The 24,691-nt window shown below is 40.5% G+C and overlaps 1 protein-coding gene across 4 annotated transcripts in view; it reads right to left on the bottom strand.

Moving 5' to 3' along the window:
- HDAC9 (histone deacetylase 9) overlaps positions 1–24,691 on the bottom strand; it is a 689,984-nt gene that overhangs the window by 103,368 nt on the left and 561,925 nt on the right. For all 4 annotated transcript variants that reach the window (XM_060248614.1, XM_060248615.1, XM_060248617.1 and 1 more), the window contains 4 exons: positions 23,922–23,977; positions 23,572–23,659; positions 9,902–10,021; positions 9,478–9,575 (listed from right to left, as the gene is read on the bottom strand). In XM_060248614.1, coding sequence (XP_060104597.1) covers positions 9,478–9,575; positions 9,902–10,021; positions 23,572–23,659; positions 23,922–23,977 — 362 coding nt within the window. The remainder of the gene's footprint in view (positions 1–9,477; positions 9,576–9,901; positions 10,022–23,571; positions 23,660–23,921; positions 23,978–24,691) is intronic.

Below are 24,691 nucleotides of genomic sequence, written 5' to 3'. Positions count from 1 at the left end.
TGCACATATAACAGGGATGCTGTGCAGGGCAAGCAAGTAAGTAAATAGTAAAGTTTATCTCCTCATCACTCTTCCACCCTGATTACAACATATGAGAACAAACTTGGAAACAAGGATAAATTTAGAGAGAATGTGATGATTGCGGAGCTCTGGGAAATGTATTCTGGCAATCCCAAATTCTCTTCAGTTTCAAACACAGTATGCAGCTCTCATACTGCTCACTTTGCAGTCAAGGCTTGCTAGCTATTGTCACTCTGGCCAAGAAGATACCGAGAGACACTGTTTTTCTAAAATTGTTTCCAAAGGTAGCCGTGTTGGTCTGTGCTAGAAATGTGAGATTTGAGTGCAGCAGCACTGCAGAAACCAACAAAATTTGAGGAAGGTAGTAACCTTTCAAAAGTTAAAGTTGAATCTAGCTGTTTTTCAAAATGTCATCTTGAAAATATTCCTGTTTTGCTTTCACACAGCTCCCTGCCTTTAGAAATTCTTTCTTTTAAGGGGAAAAAAGCATGGTTTTTATTTTTTCCAAATCAAATTAACAGTGCAATCCTAAACAGAGTTACATATTTGTAAATCCATTGAAATAAACTTTGTTGGTCTCAGCCTTAAACAAGTGTAACTCTTTTTAGGATAGAACAAAGTTTGAGTCCAGTGGCACCTTTGAGACCAACAAAGTTTTATTCAAGGTCCAAGCTTCTGTGTGCAAGCACACTTTCTCAGACACTAGGTGCACACAAAAGCTTAAAATTCAAAGGTGCCACTAGACTCAAACGTTGTTCTGATTAGGATGGCACTGTAAGATGGTTTCACAGCCAATGTGGCCCAGGCATTGGACTTGGAGACAGTGAGGCTCAATTTAACACAAGTATCCATTTATTTAATTCATTTATACCCCACCTTTCTCCCCACTGGGGACCCAAGGCAGCTTACATCATTTCCCTCTCTTCCATTTTTTTCTTTACAACAACCTTGTGTGGTAAATTAAGCTGAGAGAGTGTGACTGGCCCAAGCTCACCCAGCAAACTTCCATGGCACAAGCAGGGATTTGAATCTAAGCCTCTGAGACAGTAGTCCAACACTCTTTTCCACTACACCACACTGGCTTTGTCAGGCTCAGCACTGAGGTTTCCAGTGCCCCAGGCCAAAATTTGCCCCCTGCCCTCTCCTTTCCCCTCCCCCCCATAAACTTTCCTTACCCCCTCCCCCGCCCTCCCTCCATCCTGATGCTGCAAGCCAAACCACACACCCCGGCGCAGCCGCCCTCTTCCTCCCTCCCTCCCTTCACTCACTCCACTCGCCTCCCTTCTCTCCCTGCCGCTGCACCTAGGCTGGTCCTTACCAGCTTCAATATTGCTGCTAATGGAACCTGGCACAGACGATTCAGTAGCATTCATCAATAAGGTTTGAGATGTTCTCCACAACCTATCTCATGAGATGCTGCTTTTTGGGCCTGAGAAACCAGAATTTGTTTTCTTCCTTTGTCATCCTTGTGATGCTGAACAGAAGGTGGCACAGAGGGTCATCAGGGTCAGGAACAAAAAGTACAAATCCCTCAAAATAAAGTAAAGCCAGTTAACCCCCAGCTTAGTGACAGAACTCAGTGCATGCATGAGATTGTAAATTCAGATCCTAGCATCTCCAGTTAAAAAGGAATCTCAGGTAGAAGATCTCAGAAACTGCCTTTGCCTCCTGGACATGATGGGTCAGTAGTCTGCCTTACGGTAAAACAGACTCATGTCTTAATGGAGCGAGCCTGGTTTAGCAGGTGTGGCCAATGTTGACTGTTACCAGGGTAAAACAAGCAGTAACTCAAGAATTTTTATACCCCTGTCAGATCAGTGAAAACCAATATGCTGGCTAGGCAGGCAAAGCTACTCTGGCCCATACAGCATGCATCTTAAGGCTCCAAGTTCTAGCCCCCTTAGCTCCATTCGCTGTGTCCCCAGGCAAATTAGCCATCTTAGTCTTAGATCCCCATCCTCAAAATGGGAATAAGGGTGATCTGACTTACAGAAACATTATATGGACAAACAGATTGCAGAATGTGTAGATAAATGCAAAACTGCTATGCATGCACATGCTAAAACAGCTAGCTGCTAGATGAATTTAAATGTTTCAGACAATTAAAAACAAAATCCCATGACTCAACTGATCTTTCAAAGCTTTTTTACTTCCCATACCATGGGCAGTTTTTAAAAGACTCCTATGCTTGGGAAGTGAAGAGGAGCCATCCAAGTTTCCCCATTTGTCACAAGAAACCCTTACTACCAAAAACAAATAAAGTAGGGAGTGATTTCAACTCCTGAACTTCTAAATAGCCCTTAGCTTGTTTCTGCTGGAGACATCGCTTATGAACTCCCTGCTGACTCCAAACTAACAGGTCTGGATCTTTTATCTCACACACCAGAAGGCCATGGCTATAAAACTAGCACTTGGCTTCAGTTCCCTCCACTGGCAACCTACTCAAGGGTATTCTGTTACATATGCAAGCAAGTGAGCATTTGGAGGTCTGAATAAGGGTGACACAATTCTTGGAACATTGTTTCCACAGAATGCACCATGGCATTCTTCTTTACATGGCAAAACATGTAAAATTCTGTGTTGCTCCAGTGTGCATAATGCTCCAATAGATGAAAGGAAACTGAATCATTTACTTCAATGCTGGCAGATTTTTCTGTCAAGTGTGTCACAAGGAAGCACAGAATAGATTCTTGGATTATTCAGCTAGATATAAATCTAGCTGCCAATTTGATTTGAATAATATTGTGTCATGTGGGATCTGTTAAAAGTATGGATCTTCAACAATTGATCACATTCAACTCCTATTCTAAATTAATATCTGTTTTTGTTGCTTAAAAACAAACATCCCTTTGCTGGGTTTTTTTTCTTTTGTGATTTTGACATTACTCTGCTAGTTGTATCCTTCAAAGGCATGAACTAAGTTATAAAAGCACTAACATTTTTTTTATGGATGCTAATTGATCAGTGACAGACCCCTGATGGGGTTTTTTTCAGTGCCTATGGAAGACTGGAGGAGGGGATCTCTCAAAAAGGAAAGGAAAGGAAAAGTCCCCCGTGCAAGCACCAGTCGTTTCCAACTCTGGGGTGACGTTGCTTTCACAACATTTTCACGACAGACTTTTTTATGGGGTGGTTTGCCATTGCCTTCCCCAGTCATCTACACTTTCCCCTCAGCAAGCTGGGTACTCATTTTACCGACCTCGGAAGGATGAAAGGCTGACCAACCTCGAGCCGGCTACCTGAAAACCCAGCTTCCACTGGGGATCGAACTCAGGTCATGAGCAGAGCTTAGGACTGCAGTACTGCAGCTTTAACACTCAAAAAACAAATGGATTAATGTCGAGAGAGAGAGAGAGGAGAATACACACACACATCAGAGACTGAAAAATATTTAAAATTCTTAAGATTGTAGATTTTCAATATTTTTTAAAAAAAACTTCAAAACAGTAATTCTTATAACTGTGCTAACATTCAGCTGGTAAACAGATTTTTTTTTTATTACTACAAGTTTAAAAAGATGACAGTCTAATAAAGGTGTTTCATTTTGCTTCTGACCCCTCAATGAACCCCAAAAGGCTCCACTCATGTTCCACAAGATTCTCCAAGGCTATGTTTTTCACCCACCTAATTCCAATTTTCATGTTTCAGATCTTGATCCCATACATGATCTGCTGGGGTCTACTCTAGATTTGTCTCACAAATTCTGTCAGGCTCTGTCTGTGATTGGCAAGCTTCTACCAAATTATTGACCTTTCAAGCACCAAACTAGCTCCATCTCTGATGTGGCACGTTCCTTTCTCAAATACCCTGGCTCCACTTTCTTACTCCACCCAAGGAGGTTCAGGAAATCAAAAGTGAGCAACCTTTTTTTTTCTGTATGCCTTTAAAAATGAAGAACATATTTGCTCATTTTTGATGTGAAAGGCGAAAGCATCTCTTGCATTATTAAAAAAAAATTATATAGCAAGTTGAAGGAGTTTACATTTGGAGTATGTAAGGAACTCTTAGAAATCCTTTAGTAATTCTGTTTTTCTGCCTGGACTAATTTATGCAAAAAATCTATTGCCCAAAGCAATATTCCATTTGGATCTCCATCCTTCACTGCTTTTTGAATTGTTCTTCCTAATTCAGCTCCCTAGATATTAAGGCCAAATTCACACATGCCAGTTAAAGCACTTCACAACTCCTCTCCTGCTGTTGTCTTAAATGTATAAAAAACTGAAACCACTTTCATGCACAAGTATCAGATTTCTGATTTGTGAAAGCAAGCAATTTTAATGAGCTTGCAGTGAGTTTCTGAACTGACTGATAGCAAGTAGAGGAGAGCTGATTTACAATCATACTTCAGCCTTTTTGCTCTTTACAATATATATGTGATTTCAGATCCGGGTGCAAGAATTCTTGTTCATAGCCACATTGTATCATGGGTTTTATAGTCTTAAAGTTGTCTTAACACTTAATCATTTCACCATTGTGTATTTGCTAGAGAACTTGCACACCATTGGTGTATTAACACTCTACTTTTTGTATGAACATAAACTGTGTGATCCACTTTCTTGGGATCAAGTCTCACTGAATAGACTTGAGCAGTAGAAAATAGTAAGAGTCCAGTAGCACCTTAAACACTAACAAAATTTGTGATAGGATATGAACTTCCATGAGTCTTGCTCACTCCTTCAAATACAGGTAGAATATGAGTTCATCTGTCCTATATATTGGAAAGTGGAATGATTTCAGAGGCCAAATGACATTAGCAGTCAAATGACAATTGAAGGTGTGACTGGAGTTGGTGCGATATGCAGAGAGGTAGTAGACTTGAGTAGGATTTTGAGTATACCTGCTTAGGATTCCTAATAAAGAATTCTAAACATATCTGCCCAGAAGCCTCCTCAGGGTGACCAGTTCTAAGCAAATCTGTTCAAAATCTTGCTCAGGTCTATTCTATGGGGCTTACTCCCAGGAAAGCCATTTTAGGATTGCATTGTTAGTCATTCAACTAACTTTGGAGATAAATGTCCACTGTAACACGTCATTGTTCAACAAGTTGGCATAAGATTTGTCAGGCTATTTGGTGTGAAAAGAAGAATTATAGCATGTTTGTTATTCACAGAGTTGCCAACTGGCCTGGAGAAAAATATTAAGAGTCTAACACCGTTCTCACACACAGTTTACCACGGGGTCACATTCCTGTTCTCTCCGCAGCGTCCATCGGATTTCCCATTATCTGCGCTGAAGTTACAGGAAGTGCCGCGGCTTTTGCATAGCAAACGTAAACCGCTAAAACCCAGTTTACATTTGCTGCGCAAAAGCCGCGGCACTTCCAGTAACTCCAGCGCAGATAATGGGAAATCTGTCAGACGCTGCGGAGAGAACAGGAACGTGACCGCGTGGTAAACTGTGTGCGAAAATGGTCTATGTTATTTACCTCCATGCCATGAAAAGCTTCCTACTCAGAATTTTCTTTATGCCAGTTAGCATTCCTACTTCTTCTGAATCAGAAAATAATGCACCCCTTCCTGGGATGATCAGGGATAAGAATTGGAAAAGGCAAAGCAGGTTTTGATAAGGTTCCTTTGTCTAGAATGAGATTAACATGAACGAGATAAAAATGAAGTTTAAATTTATTATTATCAGGGGTGGATTTCTACCAGGAGCTCCTTTGCATATTAGGACACACCTCCTGATGTAGCCAATTCTCCAAGAGCTTACAAGGCTCTTTTTTGTAAGCTCTTGGAGGATTGGCTACACCAGGAGGGTGCGGTCTAATATGCAATGGAGCTCCTGCTAGAATTCCACCCCTGATTATTACAATCCAAAATCAGAATTTAGAATGGCATATACATTAATATATGGCAAATACATTGATTAAATCTCTCTTTTACCTGTGCATATATTATGAATATGTGCTAAGTAAATAAATTTTAATTTTCTTAAAAGAGGCTGTAAGGGCATAAAATCTTGCTACCTTTGCGGTAGTTTCATTGCAGCAATCAGCTAAAAGGAAAGCAGAATAAAATTGATTGGGCCTGCCTGGAAAGACAGTAGTAATTAGAGTGATATACTTAATTTGGATTTCCTGATGAAAATGACAATATATAAGAATGTGCTCAATTGTCTCTACCAGTCCAGATTATCATGGATAAAGACAACATACATAGAGTATGAGCATGTCTCCCCTTGAGAAAAGAAAAGGACATTAAGTAATGTTAGGGTGAAAGCTCTGCAGTATTTCAGAGTAACTGGAGGGAACAAACTTTTGTTTTCTCCTCTCCACTACCAGGACATATAAAACTTGTGCTCTATCAACTTGTATAGACGTATCCCATACAGCCAAGGTTCAGCAGAACTATACTGGAGAAACCCAGTAGTGACAGTTTATAGTCAATTGTGGAGACCCAACATGAGCAAAAATTGTCTAGAAGAATTAGGGGAGTTAGTCCTGGGAGGGGAGGAGTTTTATCAAGCCATAAACAAATGGCATGAAATCACAAACATTGAGATTAACTCTAGTTTCAACAGCCTAAACCTAGATTGTTGGTCTCAGATTGTTTAAAGCTGCCATCAAGCACCTGCAATTAAATAAGTTTGTGCTCACACAATACCTCAGGTGTAATCTGGGACTTGCCCCCATCACATAGGAATGCACTGCAAAAGGTACTTGCTAGTCCAATATTTTAAGTGCTACAGCTTTCCTTGGCCGGATGAATGTGAATTAAGCATTTAGAGGTGAGACAAGCTGAACTCAAGCCCTAGTCTCTTGAGCCGTGCAAACACCCTCCTTTGGTGTGTGTGTGAAAGCTCCTCAAAGATCATAATTGATTTTGGCAAAGGATTAATAAAAAGTCTAAGAGTAGATATCACTTGAGGCTTACGATCAGTGTCTTGAAATAACTGGATCTTTAATCAGGTATTTTCCTTGCTAGGCAAATGATGTGCATAACATCAAAGCCCATTTCACAGAAACAGTGCGAGACTGTGGTTTTATACTATTTCTGTGGTTGCTGTCAGGCTTCAAATTCAGGTGTGTTATGCCTGAACACCAAACCATCTCAACACTGTGTATTCATGGACCACCCAAGAGAGTTGGGGGTGGGGGGGTGGGGAGAGGAAGTTTTATAGATTCTGTGGTATATTTGCTGTGCAGTAGAAATATGTGCTAGATATAACATTCGAAATTATAAGTTTCTACAGTGGCCAAAGTAAAAATTAGTGGCTTCATTGTCAGTTGGCAAAATTTGGAGCTGTAACCTTTACAACCTTGACCTGCTGTTCCTGACCAAACTTTAACAGCTTGGTCACTGATGGCATGCATGACTTCATCAAACACTTTCACCGTAGAAGGAGAAGATGTTAATTGCAGCAGTAGAAAATGATATATGAAAGACAGGACAGCAGACAAGTTTGATGCCTAGTGACAGACATCTTTTGGGTTCTTTTTTAGCTGGAAGAGAGTTTAGCAGTGCCATCCTAAACAGCAGATTTCTTAATCCACTGAAATCAATAGGCTTAGAAGGGGTGTCATTCTGCTTAGGGCAGTAGACTTTTTCAGCAATACATTCAAACATATCAGGAGCTTCTCAAGAACATGGAGATTCGTCAATGTGTGTGGCCCCCATGAAAGGGCAGGAAAGAAATGTGAAGAAAGAAATAAATAAATGATAAATAATGTTGTCTGAATAGAGATAACACACATTTTTATGGAAGTATGCTTCTGTACGCACAAACTAACTACAGTATTATCACGGTTTTGCATAGTGTGTACTGAAGTTGTACATGCATTAAAAAAAACCTGCACATGGTCCTCTTCATATAAAATGGCATCCACATGTTTTCTGAGCATTGAAGGTAGTGTGTACTTCCAACACATAAAGTTGTAGAGCTTGTGGTATGTGTAGTTATAACATCTGACAATGGCTAGTGTCAAATTGTAAATGAGTGAATCTTTTGGGCCTTTTCTCAGACTTCAGTCAGTAATTGCTCATCTGTTGACTGCAAACAGGATGTTCTTCTTGATCAATAGTTTCTGAACAACAATATTTTGTATTCAGGAAATGCAGTCTTACATTCACTGTGATTGTTGTGTGAAATGTGCTTGTATGTATTTATTTCATTCATAGTGGGGATACTATTATTTTGCCACTGAAAAGCCACTTCCTAGATTAATGGCAAATGGCTAAAATCAATACCTCAACCACAATTTGAACATTGTGTTGCATAGTCCTTTGAATGCCCGGTTGCCCAAGTAAATAAACTGTAGTAGAGTTTTATCTGAGTAATAAATATAGGAAACAAAACATCTCCCCTCTTCCCATAACAAAGAGTTCTTAGAGTAAAAAAAAAAATCCCCCAACATTTTTGTTGTGGCGATATATGGAACCTATCACTGATACTTTTGACTATATCCTTATTTGGATAAGTGGAGTTGCATGATATCCTTCAAAAGATAATCTGATGTAATGGTTAAACTGGGATCCAGGAGATCCAGGTTCCAGTTCTACTACACTGCCATAAGGCTTGCTAGATGACCTTCCCCCTTTTGCTCTCCCTCAACCTAACCTTCCATAGAGGATTGTGGAAAGGGTAAAATGTGAAAGGGAGAACCAAGTTTGCTGCCCTGTGCTCCTTGGAAGACAAACAGGATAAAAATATAGTAAAGGATCCTTGTGTAAAGACCTTCCTAAAATGACAGGATCACCAATGACTACTGGCAAATGGCACCCTGCACTTCAAGACTACTGAAAGCTGCCTTGTACAAGTTTGTCATTGAGCAGGGCCCAAGAATGAAGTTCAAAGACACTTTCAGGTTCCATGGAAATCAGTGGGACATGCAGCAAATTCTGTTTAGATCATGGTTCCAATGTTTTTTTCACAAGATTTTTATATTTAGTTATATTCCTTGGATTTGAAACAGGCCTTTTAATCAGTTTACAAGTGTGATGGGGAAAAAGAAATCACAGCAAGCTAAGCTTCTTTGTAACTGCTTCAGGTATCACATGATTATATTTTTTCTTGTGGGTGGCCAGAAATATTAACATTGACTATTATTGAGAACCTTACCGACACAAATACAACTGTACTTGTAGAGTGCTAAATAACATCCAGCAACATCAATGAATGTAGCGTTAAACAACAATTAGTAACATTGACATCCATCTTGGATTTTTTAGGGATTGTAAATTTGTATAAAATGGTTTTATTGTATATTCTGTCTTTTAACTTTATATGCTGTTTTTAACTGTTGTTAGCTGCCCTGAGCCCGTTAGGGGAGGGCAGGATATAAATATGATAAAATAAATAAATAAAATATTAAATTCAACAAAATCTCTGAACGTCACTGCCACATAACAAGAGATCTACAGGTCACTTTTATGACTATAAAGATTGCCACAGTTCTAACTTTTGTAAGTTTCGGCAGCTGCCTCTCTTTGGCACTTTCAGAAGGGAACAAGAACCAACCTGTATGCTGCGAGGTACTCAACGTCTCCCACTGGGGGATTCAGGCCACCTGTCCAAGCAATATTTATATTATAACCTTCACCAGGTCCACTTCCAACCTAAAAGGAGAGGGGAAGGAGGGGGCAGTGCCAGAGGGAGAATGGAAGAGGAAAGGCAGGGAGCAAATCAAAATAAGAAAACATACAAAAATGTCCTTTTGAAACAAACATCAAACAGTATGTCAAGTCAACCCAGCCCCGCTTGACAAGGACTGTTCTGGGTTATGCACTTGTTCTACCCTAGTCCCCCAGTCCCCATGGACTATTTGGTAATCTAGTGCAATTTAAAGCACCAGTGGAGGATGAGAAAATTAGGGGGTAATCATGCAATGCAATTACCTGAAAAGATACAAATAAAACTGGGGCTCTAAAGAAATAAACCTAACCTCATTTGGGGCTCCGCTGCCAGGGAAGAAGTTGCCTTCATCATAGCGATGGAGGGAGACATACAGGATGCTGGGGTCAGCATAAAAAGCCTGCTGTGTACCGTTGCCATGGTGAACATCCTAAAGGGGAAAGAAAACAGATGACAAATGCAATCATGTCCAAGCCTGTGTGCTGAGAGCCCTCCTGCTTTCTTTTCGTCTTTTCCCCCTCTCCCGCTCTTTGTGTTTCTCCCTTCTTCTCTCCTTCCTTCCTTTTCTCTCTCCCCTTCCCGCCCGCCCTTCACCACCCCAAACTTCCTGAACTTTCAGGCAAATTACTCTTTAATACACTCATTTTTTAAACTGGCTTCTAAAAATCAGGAAACCACAGTGAGCATGCCCTTGAGACTCCAGATGAGCAGTCACTGAGAAATCCCAGTCCTTTTGTACAATTAGATATTATACACCGGCTCTTTGTACTCTCTGTCTCAGTGATGGAATCTAGCATCCTGTTTTATGGAGGAATTTTATGACTTATTAACTGCCAACAGTTCATAACCCCTCAGGCTTAATTAACTAGTCTCATTGGCCTAAAAAAACACTAATGTTTAAAGTACAAACTAGTACTTTGCAGAAGGATCTGTGGACTACAGTGCATTCTCGCAAACCTTTGAAAGAACACCAAAGATTCGTGAATTCATTGATTTGCCAAGTTCTACTATTGAGGTCAAAGGGTTTGCAACCAGCTGAGTAAATTGGCTTCCTTGAAATACACATTTCAGTTAGCTGTCCCTCAGCAGCAAGATCCACATCAAAAGGGAACCCAGATGCAGAAAGGACTTCATACTTCATGTTTGTAAAATCCTAACGACTGCAGTTGAAGATGTAAGAATATGACTTCATTAGTGTTGAGCACTCTGATCCTCAAAAGGCTGTAAGTGCCATTTATTGCAAGGGACATACACTGGTGGGGAATTTAGAGGAATGAGTTGCACATTCTCCTGCAAAGGGTAGTCAATATGCCTAAAAGATCTGTGTCCCCCAGATATTGCTGTTTCATATGGATGACTGGAAACTATAATTTATCTAGCTCTTTTGTACTGCAACCCTAAGCTGCTCCAACCCTACTTGGAAGTAATTCTCAGTGAAAATCAAAAGGACTTACTTCCAAGTTAATGCATGTAGAATTAGGCTAGAGTGAATGTATTCATAATCACCATCTTGTGAAAGAAGCCCCTAATGAAATACAGTGTCTCAGTTGGCATATAGACCAGTCCCATTAAGAGACCAATGATAAACACTGGTCAAAAGAGTAAATTACATGAATACCACTCAAACATACAAGAACCATCTAAAGACCTAACAGTCCAGAGACAATCATGTCATCTCAGTTTCCTATTGCGTGAGGGCTGAGTAAGGAATCACAGTGTAATCCTAAAGAAGAATTACACCCTTGTAAACTCGAAATATTTAGAAAAATGTAACTGTTTACAATTGCACTGCTACTCTATTAAATGGTCTACCAACATATATCAGATCTCTCTACAGACTTCTGAGACCACCCTCCTGTGCCCAAGTCAAACTTCCACCAGTGTCTTTTCTCATTTTAGCCTTTGGGGATTGTCCATAATCTCCACTGAACTGGAAGAAAAGAGGTCCCTGTAGGTGAGTGGTGAAGGAAGTGTGAGCACTTACAGGGACTAACATATTTCTGTGTAATGAGCATGGCACATGAAGTCTGGGCAGTGCAAAATGAGGATGTAATCTAAACTGATTTTTCCAGTGCCAGAATGGAACTTCCCTGCCTCCCTCTCCCACTGCAGCCCACTGATCTTCATGAAAAGCCAACCTGAGGAATGTAAGGGGTGGGGGTACATTTGCCACAGTAAGGGAGAATCAGTGGACATTGCCAGTTTAGTTTGCTATACAAATGGTTTCCTGCATGTTTACCTATGGAAGAGATTATCAGAACTGGGTTGAAGATGCTAGAAAGCAGATCACATTTTGCAAGGGATCAGAGTTTTTAAAAATTGATAACCACTGGCCCAAGAATGTAAATTATAATGTGGAAAATGAGAAATACCACATGTCAAGACATGCAGTGAACGTGCAATAAAACCATACTGAGTACTCTCCACAGTTGCACCAAAATGGCACTAAAAACAATAATTTAACCAAGTTATTGAAGGAGAACAGTATTTTTTTTCATTTCTCTGTTGCACATATTTTTGAGATTTCTCTAGATTCCATAAAGCCACACACCAAGTAAAGAGGTGAGGAGTGAGTGACCCTGGAGTTCTTGGGTCTCCCCTCCTGATGTCATTAAAGGTCTTCTGCAGCTGAGGGGAAGTGGCCTTCCAAAACTGTGAAACCTGAGTGTACTAGCTGCCTGCTCTTTTTCCCAGCTGAGGTTCAAATTCAGCTATGTTTTGGGGTAATACAGACCTGGTGATCCTTTGGGATATTTTATGAATCTATAATATTATTAGGCTATTACTGATATGTTCAAATTAATGCTGAAATGAGATCATGTTATTTCATTAAGTAAAATAGCTCCTGGGAAAGTGAAACCACAAAACATATTTTGAGAAATTTTAGTATTCATGGTGAGCTCATTAGTACATCCAGCAAAACCTATTCCCAAGGTGCTGTAATGGCCCATTGTGCATATAATCATTGCAATATATCACAGTATGTCATTCAAAAGTTTCCAGATATAACGAAACCAAACGTCATCTGCCTGTAGCCTTTATTATAAGTCTGTGTGTCACCAAATCTTTAAAATGTCAGTACTTACAATTTGAGAACTGTACTTGCAATACTTGCAGTACTTGCAGTACAGTCCTGAGCGAAGTCACCCCTTTCCAACCCTCTGGACTTCAATGTTCTTAGAAGGCTGTAACTCTGCTTAAGATTGCACCATAAGTCTATGGAAGTCATTTATTAACAATGGAAAATAATTAATTTATCATTTAGATGCTTGCTTGATGCAAAAGAGAAATCTTAACAGAATAGGAAGGCCTGAATCTGCTGCCTGGATGTTGGTTTAACAACCAGTGAATCAGGTATACTGTAGAAATTACCAAAAAAAAAAAAAAATCACGATTTTAAAGTGCTTTAATTTTCATTTGAAAATAATCTCCTGCTTTAATTGGTGATTATCACCATTCACAAGTTATACATTTCCTTGCCTGTACAAGATGCTCATCCATAAGGCCAGACAATTAGATGCAATGGATTCCTTTAGATAACGAATCATTCCCCAGGCTGTAATTCATGCTGCCCAGTCTTTCTTTGCATCCAGCCATACTTCTTCATCTTGATCCAGCTGATTATCAGAATTTGCTGATTATTTTCCTGATGGATATTGATCATGACTTCTACTTCATGGTAACAGCATTGACTGATGAATTATCACATGAGCAGTAACCCAGGAAAGATTGGAGCTAGGGGAATATGCTGCCCATTTACCTTTTATCTATGGTATTAACCAAGATGCAGGACCTTAGCCCATATTTAATGGTAAAGGGACATCTTGAACCATGATGTGATATTATGATGGAGGACCACTACCTCTACTTCCAAGAGGCATGCCTCATCCCCAAAACAGATGAGTAAAAGATACGCATGTGGGAAGGGTTCTCTATCTGCTAACCTTTAGAAGAACAGAGAAGGCTGAAACATTCACACTTTACAAGATCGGTTGCAGAGTGAATCCTCAAGCAACACAAACAAATGTTTTCCACAAATGTTTTGTTAGCAGAATCACATTTTGTTGTGAACTTTGGCTATTTGTTGTTCCTAGAAATGCCCTTTCACCAATGTACCTGTCACTAAGTTCCCACTTGGGTGCTCTGAGTTCCATAAACAAGGAGACAGACTAATGTCACTCATGCTGTATTGCTTGATATATGACATGAGAGCTCCCATATCTCCTTCAACACTGGATGCAGAAAGCATAAGTAAAAATGCTTTCCCTTGTTGGGCTATGGAGCCAGAAAACAAGAAGAAAGGGTATCTTTTGGAGCAATGTCATGGGGACAATAAGACTGAGATTCCAGGTAGGTCTGTCTCTGTCTCCTAAGGCACAGTACTTCTTGGAGCAGCGTCCTGCTGGAGTCTGCATTACTCTACTGTTTGCTTAACGCCCCCCGCCCCCAACACTGTGCTTCATCAGTGCAAAAGAATATGGCATAATTTGAGAGCTAGGATCATTTAATAAATCTGGTAAAATTATAGTGGGCTATCAAAAACGTTACATGCCCCAAAGTCATTACTGAAGAAGTGTGGATTCCGTAATGCATATAAGTACTCTATATGTGATCAATTTTTTCTCTTCCAGATTGACTTAATCTAGAAAAATGGGCAAAAAAAGATTGTTCTTTTATGCACAGTACCAAGTACAGTTTACAGATTCTCTCTCTGTCCGTAAACATGCTGCTCTACTGCACTGCCACTCTTTTACAGGGGTGTCAAACATAAGGCCCATCTAGCCCATGAACAACTAGTGCAAGAGAGGGAACAGGAGACTACTCGAGGGGGAGTGGGATTTTGTCAATTCACACAGCAAAATCCAGTTGGAAAGTGCATTGAAAGTGGATTGAAAGTGCATTATTTAATGTGTGTAACTGCAGTAGAATTGTGGCTTCAGCATTGTGGCACAACCTCATCTGCAGCAGTCAAGCAGCATGGGGGCGTCTGCCCAGTGGGTTTTCATTTGTACCCCCCTCCCAACCCATTGAGCCTTGCTGTGAGGATACAACTCAGAGCTTACCAACTGCTGTCCTTTATATAGTGCATATCTCTGGTATCTGGCATTATGTTTTATGGCACACGTGGCCTGGCCCAACAAAGTGACATTTGTGTCATATTCGGCCTTTATAACAAATGAGTTTGACATCTCTGTTTCAAGATATCTTCCTCAGCATGATTCAAGGAAGAACAACTCAATGCATGTTTCACATCCTTACATTTGTAAAACACCAGTTCAGAACCGACAGAGCAGACCAAAGAGGGGATGCTACTTGTTCAACATCATGGATGACATCAGAAAAATGTCATGAACTGTTTGGCAGTGGGGAATTTGCCTCTATTTTTTTGCATGAAATATTAAAAAAATGAAAGCTGTTCCATTTCTACATGATTGTTTATATTTTGTAGTGACTGGCAGGATTAATGAATAAACTGCTTTAACCACAGGTAGCAATTGACTAGGTGAGGATAGGACAGATAAACAGTTTACATATACATTTCCCCTGCAACTCCACACACTTCATGCAATGCCACACTCTCAATGTAAGATATGTAAATTGAATGCTACAAGTACATATTGATGTTGTTATTAGGTCATTATTCCCATATACTGATCAATGAAATGCTTCAGGAAGGCCTGGATGGGGTCCCCTTTGGGCCTGTTGTTAATTGACATTTGGAGATAGCAGGAAGCGAGGCTGTATAATAGTTTTTCTGTATTCTCTACTTTGTTGAGGCTAATGTCAATCACCCCTCATCCAGAACCCCACCCATTTAGAGCATATAAACTTCTCAGTTCAGAGAAGAGGGCAGCTCATGTGAATGGAATTGCTACCTCCATGGCAGTGAATAAGGAAAGTTTTTAGAGAAAGGTTCAGTATATAAAAGCTCCTTTACTTGTAAAGGTCAATGCCAAAATTCTGCTAGGTCATTGCCTGAAACCCATAATTATATTGTTTTGCTCCAGAACCTCGAAATACCTTTTCTCAGATAAGTTGGAGAGCTTATGGAACCATTAACCTGATATATGCTGTCTTTGTATATACATTGTCCAGTGCACATTTGCTGCTTCTCTGTCACACTGCCAGTAAGCCAAATATGATATATTTCCATTAAATAAATGCATTCTTGTGTAAGAAAAACCTGAAATGTTAAAGGAACAGCAAGTAATAGTGCTATTAGGCACTAATGGTGGAGGGGCTATGAGTGCATGCTTATCATACAGGAGGTATACTTCCTTGAAGAAATCCCTTGGCACCTGTCGCATCAGCCATCACCAGTGGTCTGACCTAGCCTCAGATCGCAAAGCATGGAGGCACACCATCCACCAGGCTGTCTCTTCCTTTGAGAACGCACGCATAGCTTTTTTTTCAAGCCGAGATACTTAGCATCCCCAGTAAACAGAAGGGACTCTCAGGTAGCAGATAGTAGGATTCCCAAGAGATCCCAGAGAACTGATGCCATCAGATCAGGCAATGCCAAGTCAAAAAACCCCAATGACCTATCTCAGTATAAAGCAACTTTATGCTTCAGAAAGGTTTTTTGCAACAGACATGGCTCAAGGTCAACTACTATCTGATAGCAAGATAAACAAGGAAAAATAGAAGTGTATAAAATGCAGGAAATAGGCCAAAACTCTGGGCTCTATGTATGAAATTAGTCTGGAGAAACAAGATTTTCCCCATGCATGTTATCAACATTCTGCACCATCGGTTGTGCATGATGTTTCTACGAATTAAATTATTGTGTGTTTCCTCTCATCAGTTTGAGCCCTCATTCCCCAAATTAAATAAAAAGTATGAGAGTTACAGCCACATATTGTCAAACTAAGAAGAGCACAAAAATCAATTTTGTGGCTTCACATAAATTAACAACAAAACCTACACAAATATTTTACAAAGAATATATAGGCTATGATCAGTGAAGCCGACCCCCTGAGAAAAACATAGTTCTCAGACAGAATAAGTTTCTGAGCACATTTTCCCTGTTCAGTGGGTTGATTATATTAGCTCTTTATAATTCTCCCATATTTGCATAGGGGAGGACAGTCTATAAATAAAATGAATAAATATAATAGATGGTATTTTTGGATTGTGTAGGTTTTTCCTGTTGCCATTTTTACTATGTAACTAGGAAAAAAACAGAAGAACCCCCACTGGACAGAGATTCTTAAAGTACCATTTGCTAGGGGTGGCCAATGGTAGCTCTCCAGATGTTTTTTGCCTACAACTCCCATCAGCCCCAGCCATTGGCCATGCTGGCTGGGGCTGATCGGAGTTGTAGGCAAAAAACATCTGAAGAGCTACCATTGGCCACCCCTGTGCTAGAATATCATTATATTATGTTATTTGAACAAAGGAAGGAGAGGAGGAGGAGATTGGATTTATACCCTGTCCTTCACTACCTGGAGTCTCAGAATGGCTTACAATCTCCTTTCCCTTTCCTTCATTGGAGATGTCTGAACCTCCACATTTCCAGTCCTTTGGAAGTTCTTTAGATCCTCTGTTTTGCCCATTAAAAAAATAAAAATACAAATTTGGGTAATAGTTCTACACTATTTATTATTTATTATCTACAACCCTACCCTTCTCTCATGATTCAAGGCAATTTACAATTCAAAATACATAGAGTGCATTGCAGTAATCCAACCATGAGGTAACAAAAGTATGGATTCATGTGATCAGGTTGCCTGAGTTTAAGAAAGGAAAGAATTGTTGCACTAAATGCAGCTATTAATTGCACCGCAGCCTGTTTTTTCAAACACTGAGGCTGGATTCATGAGCACCTCCCATGTATTAAATTAAGTGTTATGCTTTTTTATCAATTATAATGTATTCCTTTACATAAAGTATTTTTTAAAAAAATCCTTTCCCGCCCTCTCTTTTTAGCTGAGAAGAAATACCTTCTCCAAGTTCCAATGTATACTTAACAATCAGTTCTTATTGAAAATATATGAGCTAACCATTTTGAACCATTAATCTCACCCATGAATGGTCAGCCAACATTTCTATCAGTATGACTACAGATCACGGTGGGACATGTGGCATGAGTGCCTGGAAGAACAAATCCAGCACGGGACCATAGTGACATCCCAAATCATAAATGAAAGAACTGAAGACATGGAAGGGATAGAAAAACAAACAGGCAGCACTGAAGGGAGGTGGGGGTTGGGAATAGAGATGACAGAAATACAACAGAAATATGCTTCTTCATTAACTTCAAAAGGCAATTTAATAAACTTGAGTCGTGCTTTTTCTCTGTCACAGTGCAAGAGAATCCATTTAAATACTTTTTTAAAAAAACTAAACCACTCAACCTGATTAAGAGTTCTGGAAAACATGAAAGCTTGCACACAATTTTGTGTAATTTTTGTTGGTCCTAATAAAAGGCATTGTGTGGCTTTCAGTTTTGCATTTAAGCACTGTGGTTCAAGATGAGCCAATGAATGTGACAGTTTCTTTTCTCCATCTACAAAGAAATTACAATTGTTCAAGGCATCTAGGCTAGGTTTTAACAAAGTTTACTCCATGGCTTGCAGTGCTTTGGTGGTCTTTGATTTCTCCTGTTTTCAGTTTCTGGTGTGGTGTTATTGGATCATATGACTAGTTGGTTTTAAAATGTCACAGGCCACAGGTGCTGCTCTTGAAACAAAAGAAGAAGATGATGAAGAAGATATTGGATTTATATCTCTCCCTCCACTCCAAAGAGTCTCAGAGCGGCTCACAATCTCTTTTACCTTCCTCCCCCACAACAGACACCCTGTGAGGTGGGTGGGGCTGGAGAGGGCTCTCACAGCAGCTGCCCTTTCAAGGACAACCTCTGCCAGGGCTACATGCTAGCAGGCCAAGGCCAAGGCCATGCTAGCAGGTGTAAGTGGAGGAGTGGGGAACCAAACCTGGTTCTCCCAGAGTCCGCACACTTAACCACTTAAGAGTCCACACACTTAACCACTACTCCAATCTGGCACTACACCAAAAAGCTGTTGGTCAAGTGACCGTGTGGTACTGTCAAATCATTTGTGAAATTTTATAATCTCTCATTCTTTGTATAAATGTAGTCTGCCCCTCATGAAACCACAAGAAAGAAATGATAGCTTAAAATATGCAAATGAAACAAAATCTAGTTCAAAGCTAAAGACCCTCTTCCCACAAGAATTTTTGTTAACGGAAGCCTTCAAAAGCCAGCCCAAATAAAGGTGATCCCTCAGCATTAATTGAAGATGGTTGGATTTGGTCTTGTGTTCTGCCTATCTCACTAAAATTAGCCTAGTGAACAATTCTTTGAGATTTCTATAGGTATTCTGTATAAGTGGGTATAGCTGGGAGGATTTGCAAGTGCCCCTTTCTCAGCCAGGAGCTGGCCTGGGGCTACTGGAGAGAGGACTATGACAGTGTTAGCATGAAGACAGCGCTGGCATGACTCTACTGAGTTAATGGAAGGAGGTGGTCCACTGGGCAAGCCAGCAGGAAGAACCAGGCTGGGAACCCATGCTGTGGGACAAAGCTTGGGCCACTGCACCAACACCCAGTGTGATACTCCCATGATAGACCATTTAAATCCATAGTATAAACCTGGAAAAGCAGATGAGGCATAGTTCAATGATACAGGTGTAAGATCTTATGTCCTTTCCTTAGAGACTCCAATATCAAGGCTAGGAAACCTCTCTGCCTGGGACCCTAGAGCATCACTGCCTGGAAGAGTGGATAGTATTGTACTTCATGATCTTCTGCATCACATGGAGCCATAGTCAACTCTGCATGGCCCAACTCCTGATAATAAAATAGCTCTTTGCAGTGTTCAGAAAACTTCACATAAATGATCTCAGTAATCACCCAAAGAACCTTCTCTGAAATTTCAGAATTATCATTCCTGTACTTCCAGTGGTTTGGGGGCGGAAGAGTTAAGTTGAGCTGTGGGAATAATGGCTACCTAAGACCAGCTTGTGAATTCATTCTTGAATAGGGATTTTAACCAGGGACTTCCTGATTCAAGTTTAAAATACTGCACAACACCATTTTCTAGGGTTGTCAGCTCTAGGTTGGTAAATACCAGAAGATTTTGAGGGGTTACCCAGGGATCAGTTGTAATAGCAGGATATCTCCAGGTAGCAGCTGGAGATTGACAACCCTACCAGTCTTCCAGTTTGAACAGTGTTTATGATATCACAGATATGTGTATGTAGCATAATATTGATTTGGTGTAGCACAATCTCAGTTTGTTCCAATAGGGACTTGTATAGGCCTCACTGAACTGATTCTAAGACAAGGGTGGCCAAAGTTGCTTAACGTAAGAGCCACATAGAATAAACACAAGATGTTTGAGAGCCACAAGACATGAATGCCAGATGTTTGAGTGCCAGATGCTGGTAGGGTTGCCAAGTCCAATTCAAGAAATATTTGGGGACTTTGGGGGTGGAGCCAGGAGACTTTGGGGGTGGAGCCAGGAGACATTGGGGGTGGAGCCAGGAACAAGAGTGTGACAAGCATAATTGAACTCCAAGGGAGTTCTGGCCATCACATTTAAAGAGCCAGCACATCTTTTTAAATGCCTTTCTTCCATAGAAAATAATGAAGGATAGGGGCACCATCTTTTGAGGCTCATAGAATTGGACCCCCTGGTCTAATCGCTTTGAAACTTGGGGGTATTTTGGGGAGAGGCACTAGATGCTATAGTAACAATTTGGTGCCTCTACCTCAAAAAATAGCCCCCCCCCGAGCCCCCAATAGCCGCAGATCAATTCTCTATTATTCCCTATGGGAATCGTTCTCCATAGGGAATAATAGAGTGCCCAGTAGACATTTCCCTTTCTAAAGACATGCTTTCTAAAGTGGAGGGAGGGCCTCCAAACCAGGGAATCCCCTGCCCCCTCCCTCTCTCTCACACACAAATACTTACTGGGTCTTGTTCCTGCAGAACTTTACTTGATCTGAAAATGAAAGCAAAACAATGGGAGGGGCCGTTCTCTGAAGGCCTTCCTGTTTCCTGTTTCCTGCTTAGCCTTAAAGGCACATATTTTAAAAACGGACCTGCAGGAGCTCTAAAACTACATGGTGATTGTGGGGGGCGGGGCTTCCCCCAGCGGCCAGCTGGCTGAGGGCGGGGAGAAGCCTGTAAAACGGGGGATCCCCTGCTGGGACCTGGGGATTGGGAAGCCTAGATGCTGGGGGGCTACCTGGGGATCAGTTGTAATAGCAGGATATCTCTAGGTAGCAGCTGGAGATTGGCAACCCTACCAGTCTCCCAGTTTGAACAATGTTTGTGATATTACAGATGCTTGTATGTTTCATAATCTTGATTTGGTGTAGCACAATCTCAGTTTGCTCTAATGGGAACTTGTATAGGCCTCACTGAACTGATTCTAAGACGGGGTGGCCAAAGTTGCTTAACATAAGTGCCACACAGAATAAACGCTAGATGTTTGAGAGCCACGAATGCCAGATATTTGAGAGCCGCAAGGGAGGAAGGAGGGAAGGAAGAGTGGAAAGAAAGCAAATAGATGGGGGAGGGAGAGGTGGGAAAAAGCACCTTTAACTTTAAATGTATTCTCCAAACAGCCGGCTGGCTTGGCTTTGATAAGTGACATAAAGAGCAAAAAGCAGTAGGGGCTTCAAGAGCCACACAATATGTCTGAAAGAGCAACATGTGGCTCCTGGGCCACAGTTTGGCCACTCCTGTTCTAAGGTATGTACCACCACTGCTTGAGGGATAATAATAATACAGTTTCTGTTTACCATTTATAGCCTACATTTTGGCATATCCTTAATTTTCCTGTAAGGCTCAGGTTGATCTCCAACATAAAATGCTTTTGAACCTTTCTCCTATTATTTGCATGCACATGTAAAACCCAAAAGTGCTGTTTTATGGTCAGGCAAGACAAAATATGGGGCCAGTCTTCATATTTTGCTTTAATATTAATTTAATTTTAAGATAGTTTTGGTCTGTTTTTCTGCCAGACTTTGGAACTCAAAGTGGTTTACACAATTAAGTCTAGATATTATAACTCAGAACACAGCTCAGAAAACAGCCTTTCTATTGCCCATAATACAACTGGTCCTAAAAGCTTGTAGGAAAGATGTGTGAGTATGTTTGCATGACTACATGCTATGTACTTAATTTGCTTGGCTGTTCTTAACCCATTTCCCCCCCCCCAAGGCAAAAAGTACCTGGATCTCTCTCCACTCCCCCAAGAGAAAAGTAGCAACAAAGTAAAGCTATTAGTGATGGTCACAAACTGAAAAATGAACTGTGGTTTGAGCATGAACTAGGCTGGTTTGTGGTTCATTTTGAACCAGTTTGTTTGGTTGCACCATGCCCAAACCAGAAAATGAACCACCTTTTTCCCCCTTGGTGGTTTGTTTGGTTCATTTTTCCAGACAGCCTGGTGCTGATTCAATCAATTCCTAGGCAACGCTGGGGGTGGACATCTGAGAGCCTTAGAAACACCCACAGCAGTTGTCCATAGCATGATTGGCAACTTTGGGAGCCAATCAAAGAGCTCTCATTCTGCTCTATGGGAGCAGACACCCTGACTCAGCTGTTTTCACTTTTCAGCACAAAGAAAGAAAAATTAATTGGTGTGAAAGCTGAAGCTGAGCTTTCCTTGTGCTTTATGGTTGTGCTGTCCTGCTGTATGGTTCATGTGGGGACATCATCAGAGAATGATTTCATCATAATAGAACGAACATGTTATGAGCATGTTCACTGCTGTAACTACAGTGGCTTTTATCTCCATGGCTATCATTATTATGTTGTCTTTGTAACTGATTAAATGTAGGAATAGCTGCACAAAAAAATTCCACACTAATTCTCATGTCCATTTGTGCATATTCATATTACATTGAAATAAATGATGCCTAGAAACTATTCTCAGTTATTACCTTCAGTTACAAACTGCTAGCAATAGAATCCTTCGATCCTCCTTTAACTTTTGTTATACTTGTTTAATTGGAAAAGATACTGGATGTTAAGGCCATGACTTTGCAATAAGATTTAATTATGAGGACTGATATTGATAAAATTTAAAGTATTAAGCCCTAATTTTTAAAAAAGAAACCTGACCATATTTTGTCTTTAAATCTTTTATCACCTGCAAAAATTAATTAAATGCAGATGTAACAGGTTAGGTTTGGATGCCAGGGTTCATTTCCTGTCTATGCTTTTTCAGACAACTTATTACACCTCCTCCTGAAGTGTAGGCAAAACAAAAATGGTGCTCATAAATCAACCTTTGGCTTTTCCTTAAGGCTGTAGATGGAGCTGGACCTTAAGTAGGAGGTAAAGCTCCAATTCATTATTCACAAGCAGAATGTATAGACAACAGGCCAAATGACAACTGTGCTTGAAGAAACCATTTGTTTGAAACTCTAGCATGGAGCAAAAGATAAATCTAATTCACCAGCTTTGCATTATGAAATTTGTTTTCCTACACAGAGTCACTCCATGCTGGCATACAGATTTGGAAAGCTCTCTGAAAACCAGATCGTCTTCATTTGTTTCAATAGGGTCAGGATTGCACAATTAGCCAAGTTTATGACAGTTTAAGAACGAAAGCCAAACTGGTAACCAAGGCCATGTCATTTAACTATTTCAAATTTATATTCTGTAGGGAAAAGTAAATTGGGTACTTGTTGGGTCATTTTAACAGTGGAAGTATCAATTCATTTAAGGATCATAAAAGTCACCCCGATCTGCGCCTTCTTCTCATTAAATTGCAGTTAACACCATTAAATTGAAACATACATGTTTATGGTTTCAGTCCTGCCATCCTGGATTTAATGAGTTCCCAAATGCAGAGGAAACACACACCTTTATTACTTATAAGTATTAAAGGCAGGAAAGCCCTGACATATAAAAGAAAAAATACAAAACTTTTTTTCTTCCCGCCCTCCCCTTTAAAATCTAAAAGTACTAAAATGATGATGCTTGCCAATAATACATACCAGATCTACAATCAATATCTTGCCTATATTTAGCTTGTCTCTCAAGTATTTGGCAGTAATTGCAACCGAATTAAAAAAGCAGAACCCCCTGTGGAATAGAGAAGAACAGAAATTTTACAAAGCACATCAGTCAGGAAAACAGTTATAAATAATGTTCTGGGCATTTGGGTGTGTGTGTGTGTATTTAAAAAAGCTGTATGATCTCTGAGACCATAAATCTGCTTCTGGGAGTACCTCAAAAGCCTTTTCAGTCATCTGCTAACAATTAGAGTTCCTCAGAGACGTGCACATTGCAGGTGATTGCCAGTAACCTTAGCGCTCCAAGATGGGCAATATTCCCTGGTACTTACATGGCTGTTGATTCTTCAGCATGATGGCCTGGGGGCCTTACAACAGCAAAACCATTCTGTAAGAACAAGATAGGTTTTCAATTACCAGACTTTAAAAGAAGAATGGGGGATGGGGGGGGATTTCTGTTGTCTTTCTACATGGCAGCAACAAACAGATTTTGGAATCTATTCGAAGCAACTGAGCACTGTTTTATACCTGTCCTTGTTACCCTTCATAGAAGGAGCTGAAGCAATGAATAGGATCTTAGCTGTACATGTATGATGTTTTGTTCACAAGCCAGGCATGAAGCTGATATAGCACTTGGCCCCTGATACTGTAAGGTTTCCTTCCTCTGCATATGAAATTTTTGTCATTTAGCTATAATGACTTGTAGATATTGATTTGTTTACTCTCCAATGATTACAGTTTCAAAGATCCATATGTCCCCAGCATGAAGCTGTATGTAAGCAGGGGGTTGCCCATTCTCTTCAACATCAAGGAAAGTTCCACATGCGTATCATGCATCTGTAACATTCTGGCCGTTTTCGCACTAGCGTTTGCTCCGTCGTAGCGCCCCATTTACCTCCGGATCTTCTCTTGGATTTCGCACATCTTGCTCCGGCGCTGCGGTTTGCTCCGGCGCTACAGGGATTTTACGCCGGAGTATGTTTTTCAGCATGTTGCCGGAGTTTCCGAAAACCTCCGGATCCACTCCGGATCCACTCAGCGGAGTTTGCTGTGGGAAATCCATCCACGCCGGATCGACTGCTTTGTGGGCGGCACCCTCTCC

The sequence above is a fragment of the Heteronotia binoei genome, chromosome 10 (genome assembly GCF_032191835.1).
Source record: "Heteronotia binoei isolate CCM8104 ecotype False Entrance Well chromosome 10, APGP_CSIRO_Hbin_v1, whole genome shotgun sequence".
NCBI classification, from domain to species: domain Eukaryota; kingdom Metazoa; phylum Chordata; class Lepidosauria; order Squamata; family Gekkonidae; genus Heteronotia; species Heteronotia binoei.
This window is presented reverse-complemented; position numbering and strand designations above follow the sequence as displayed.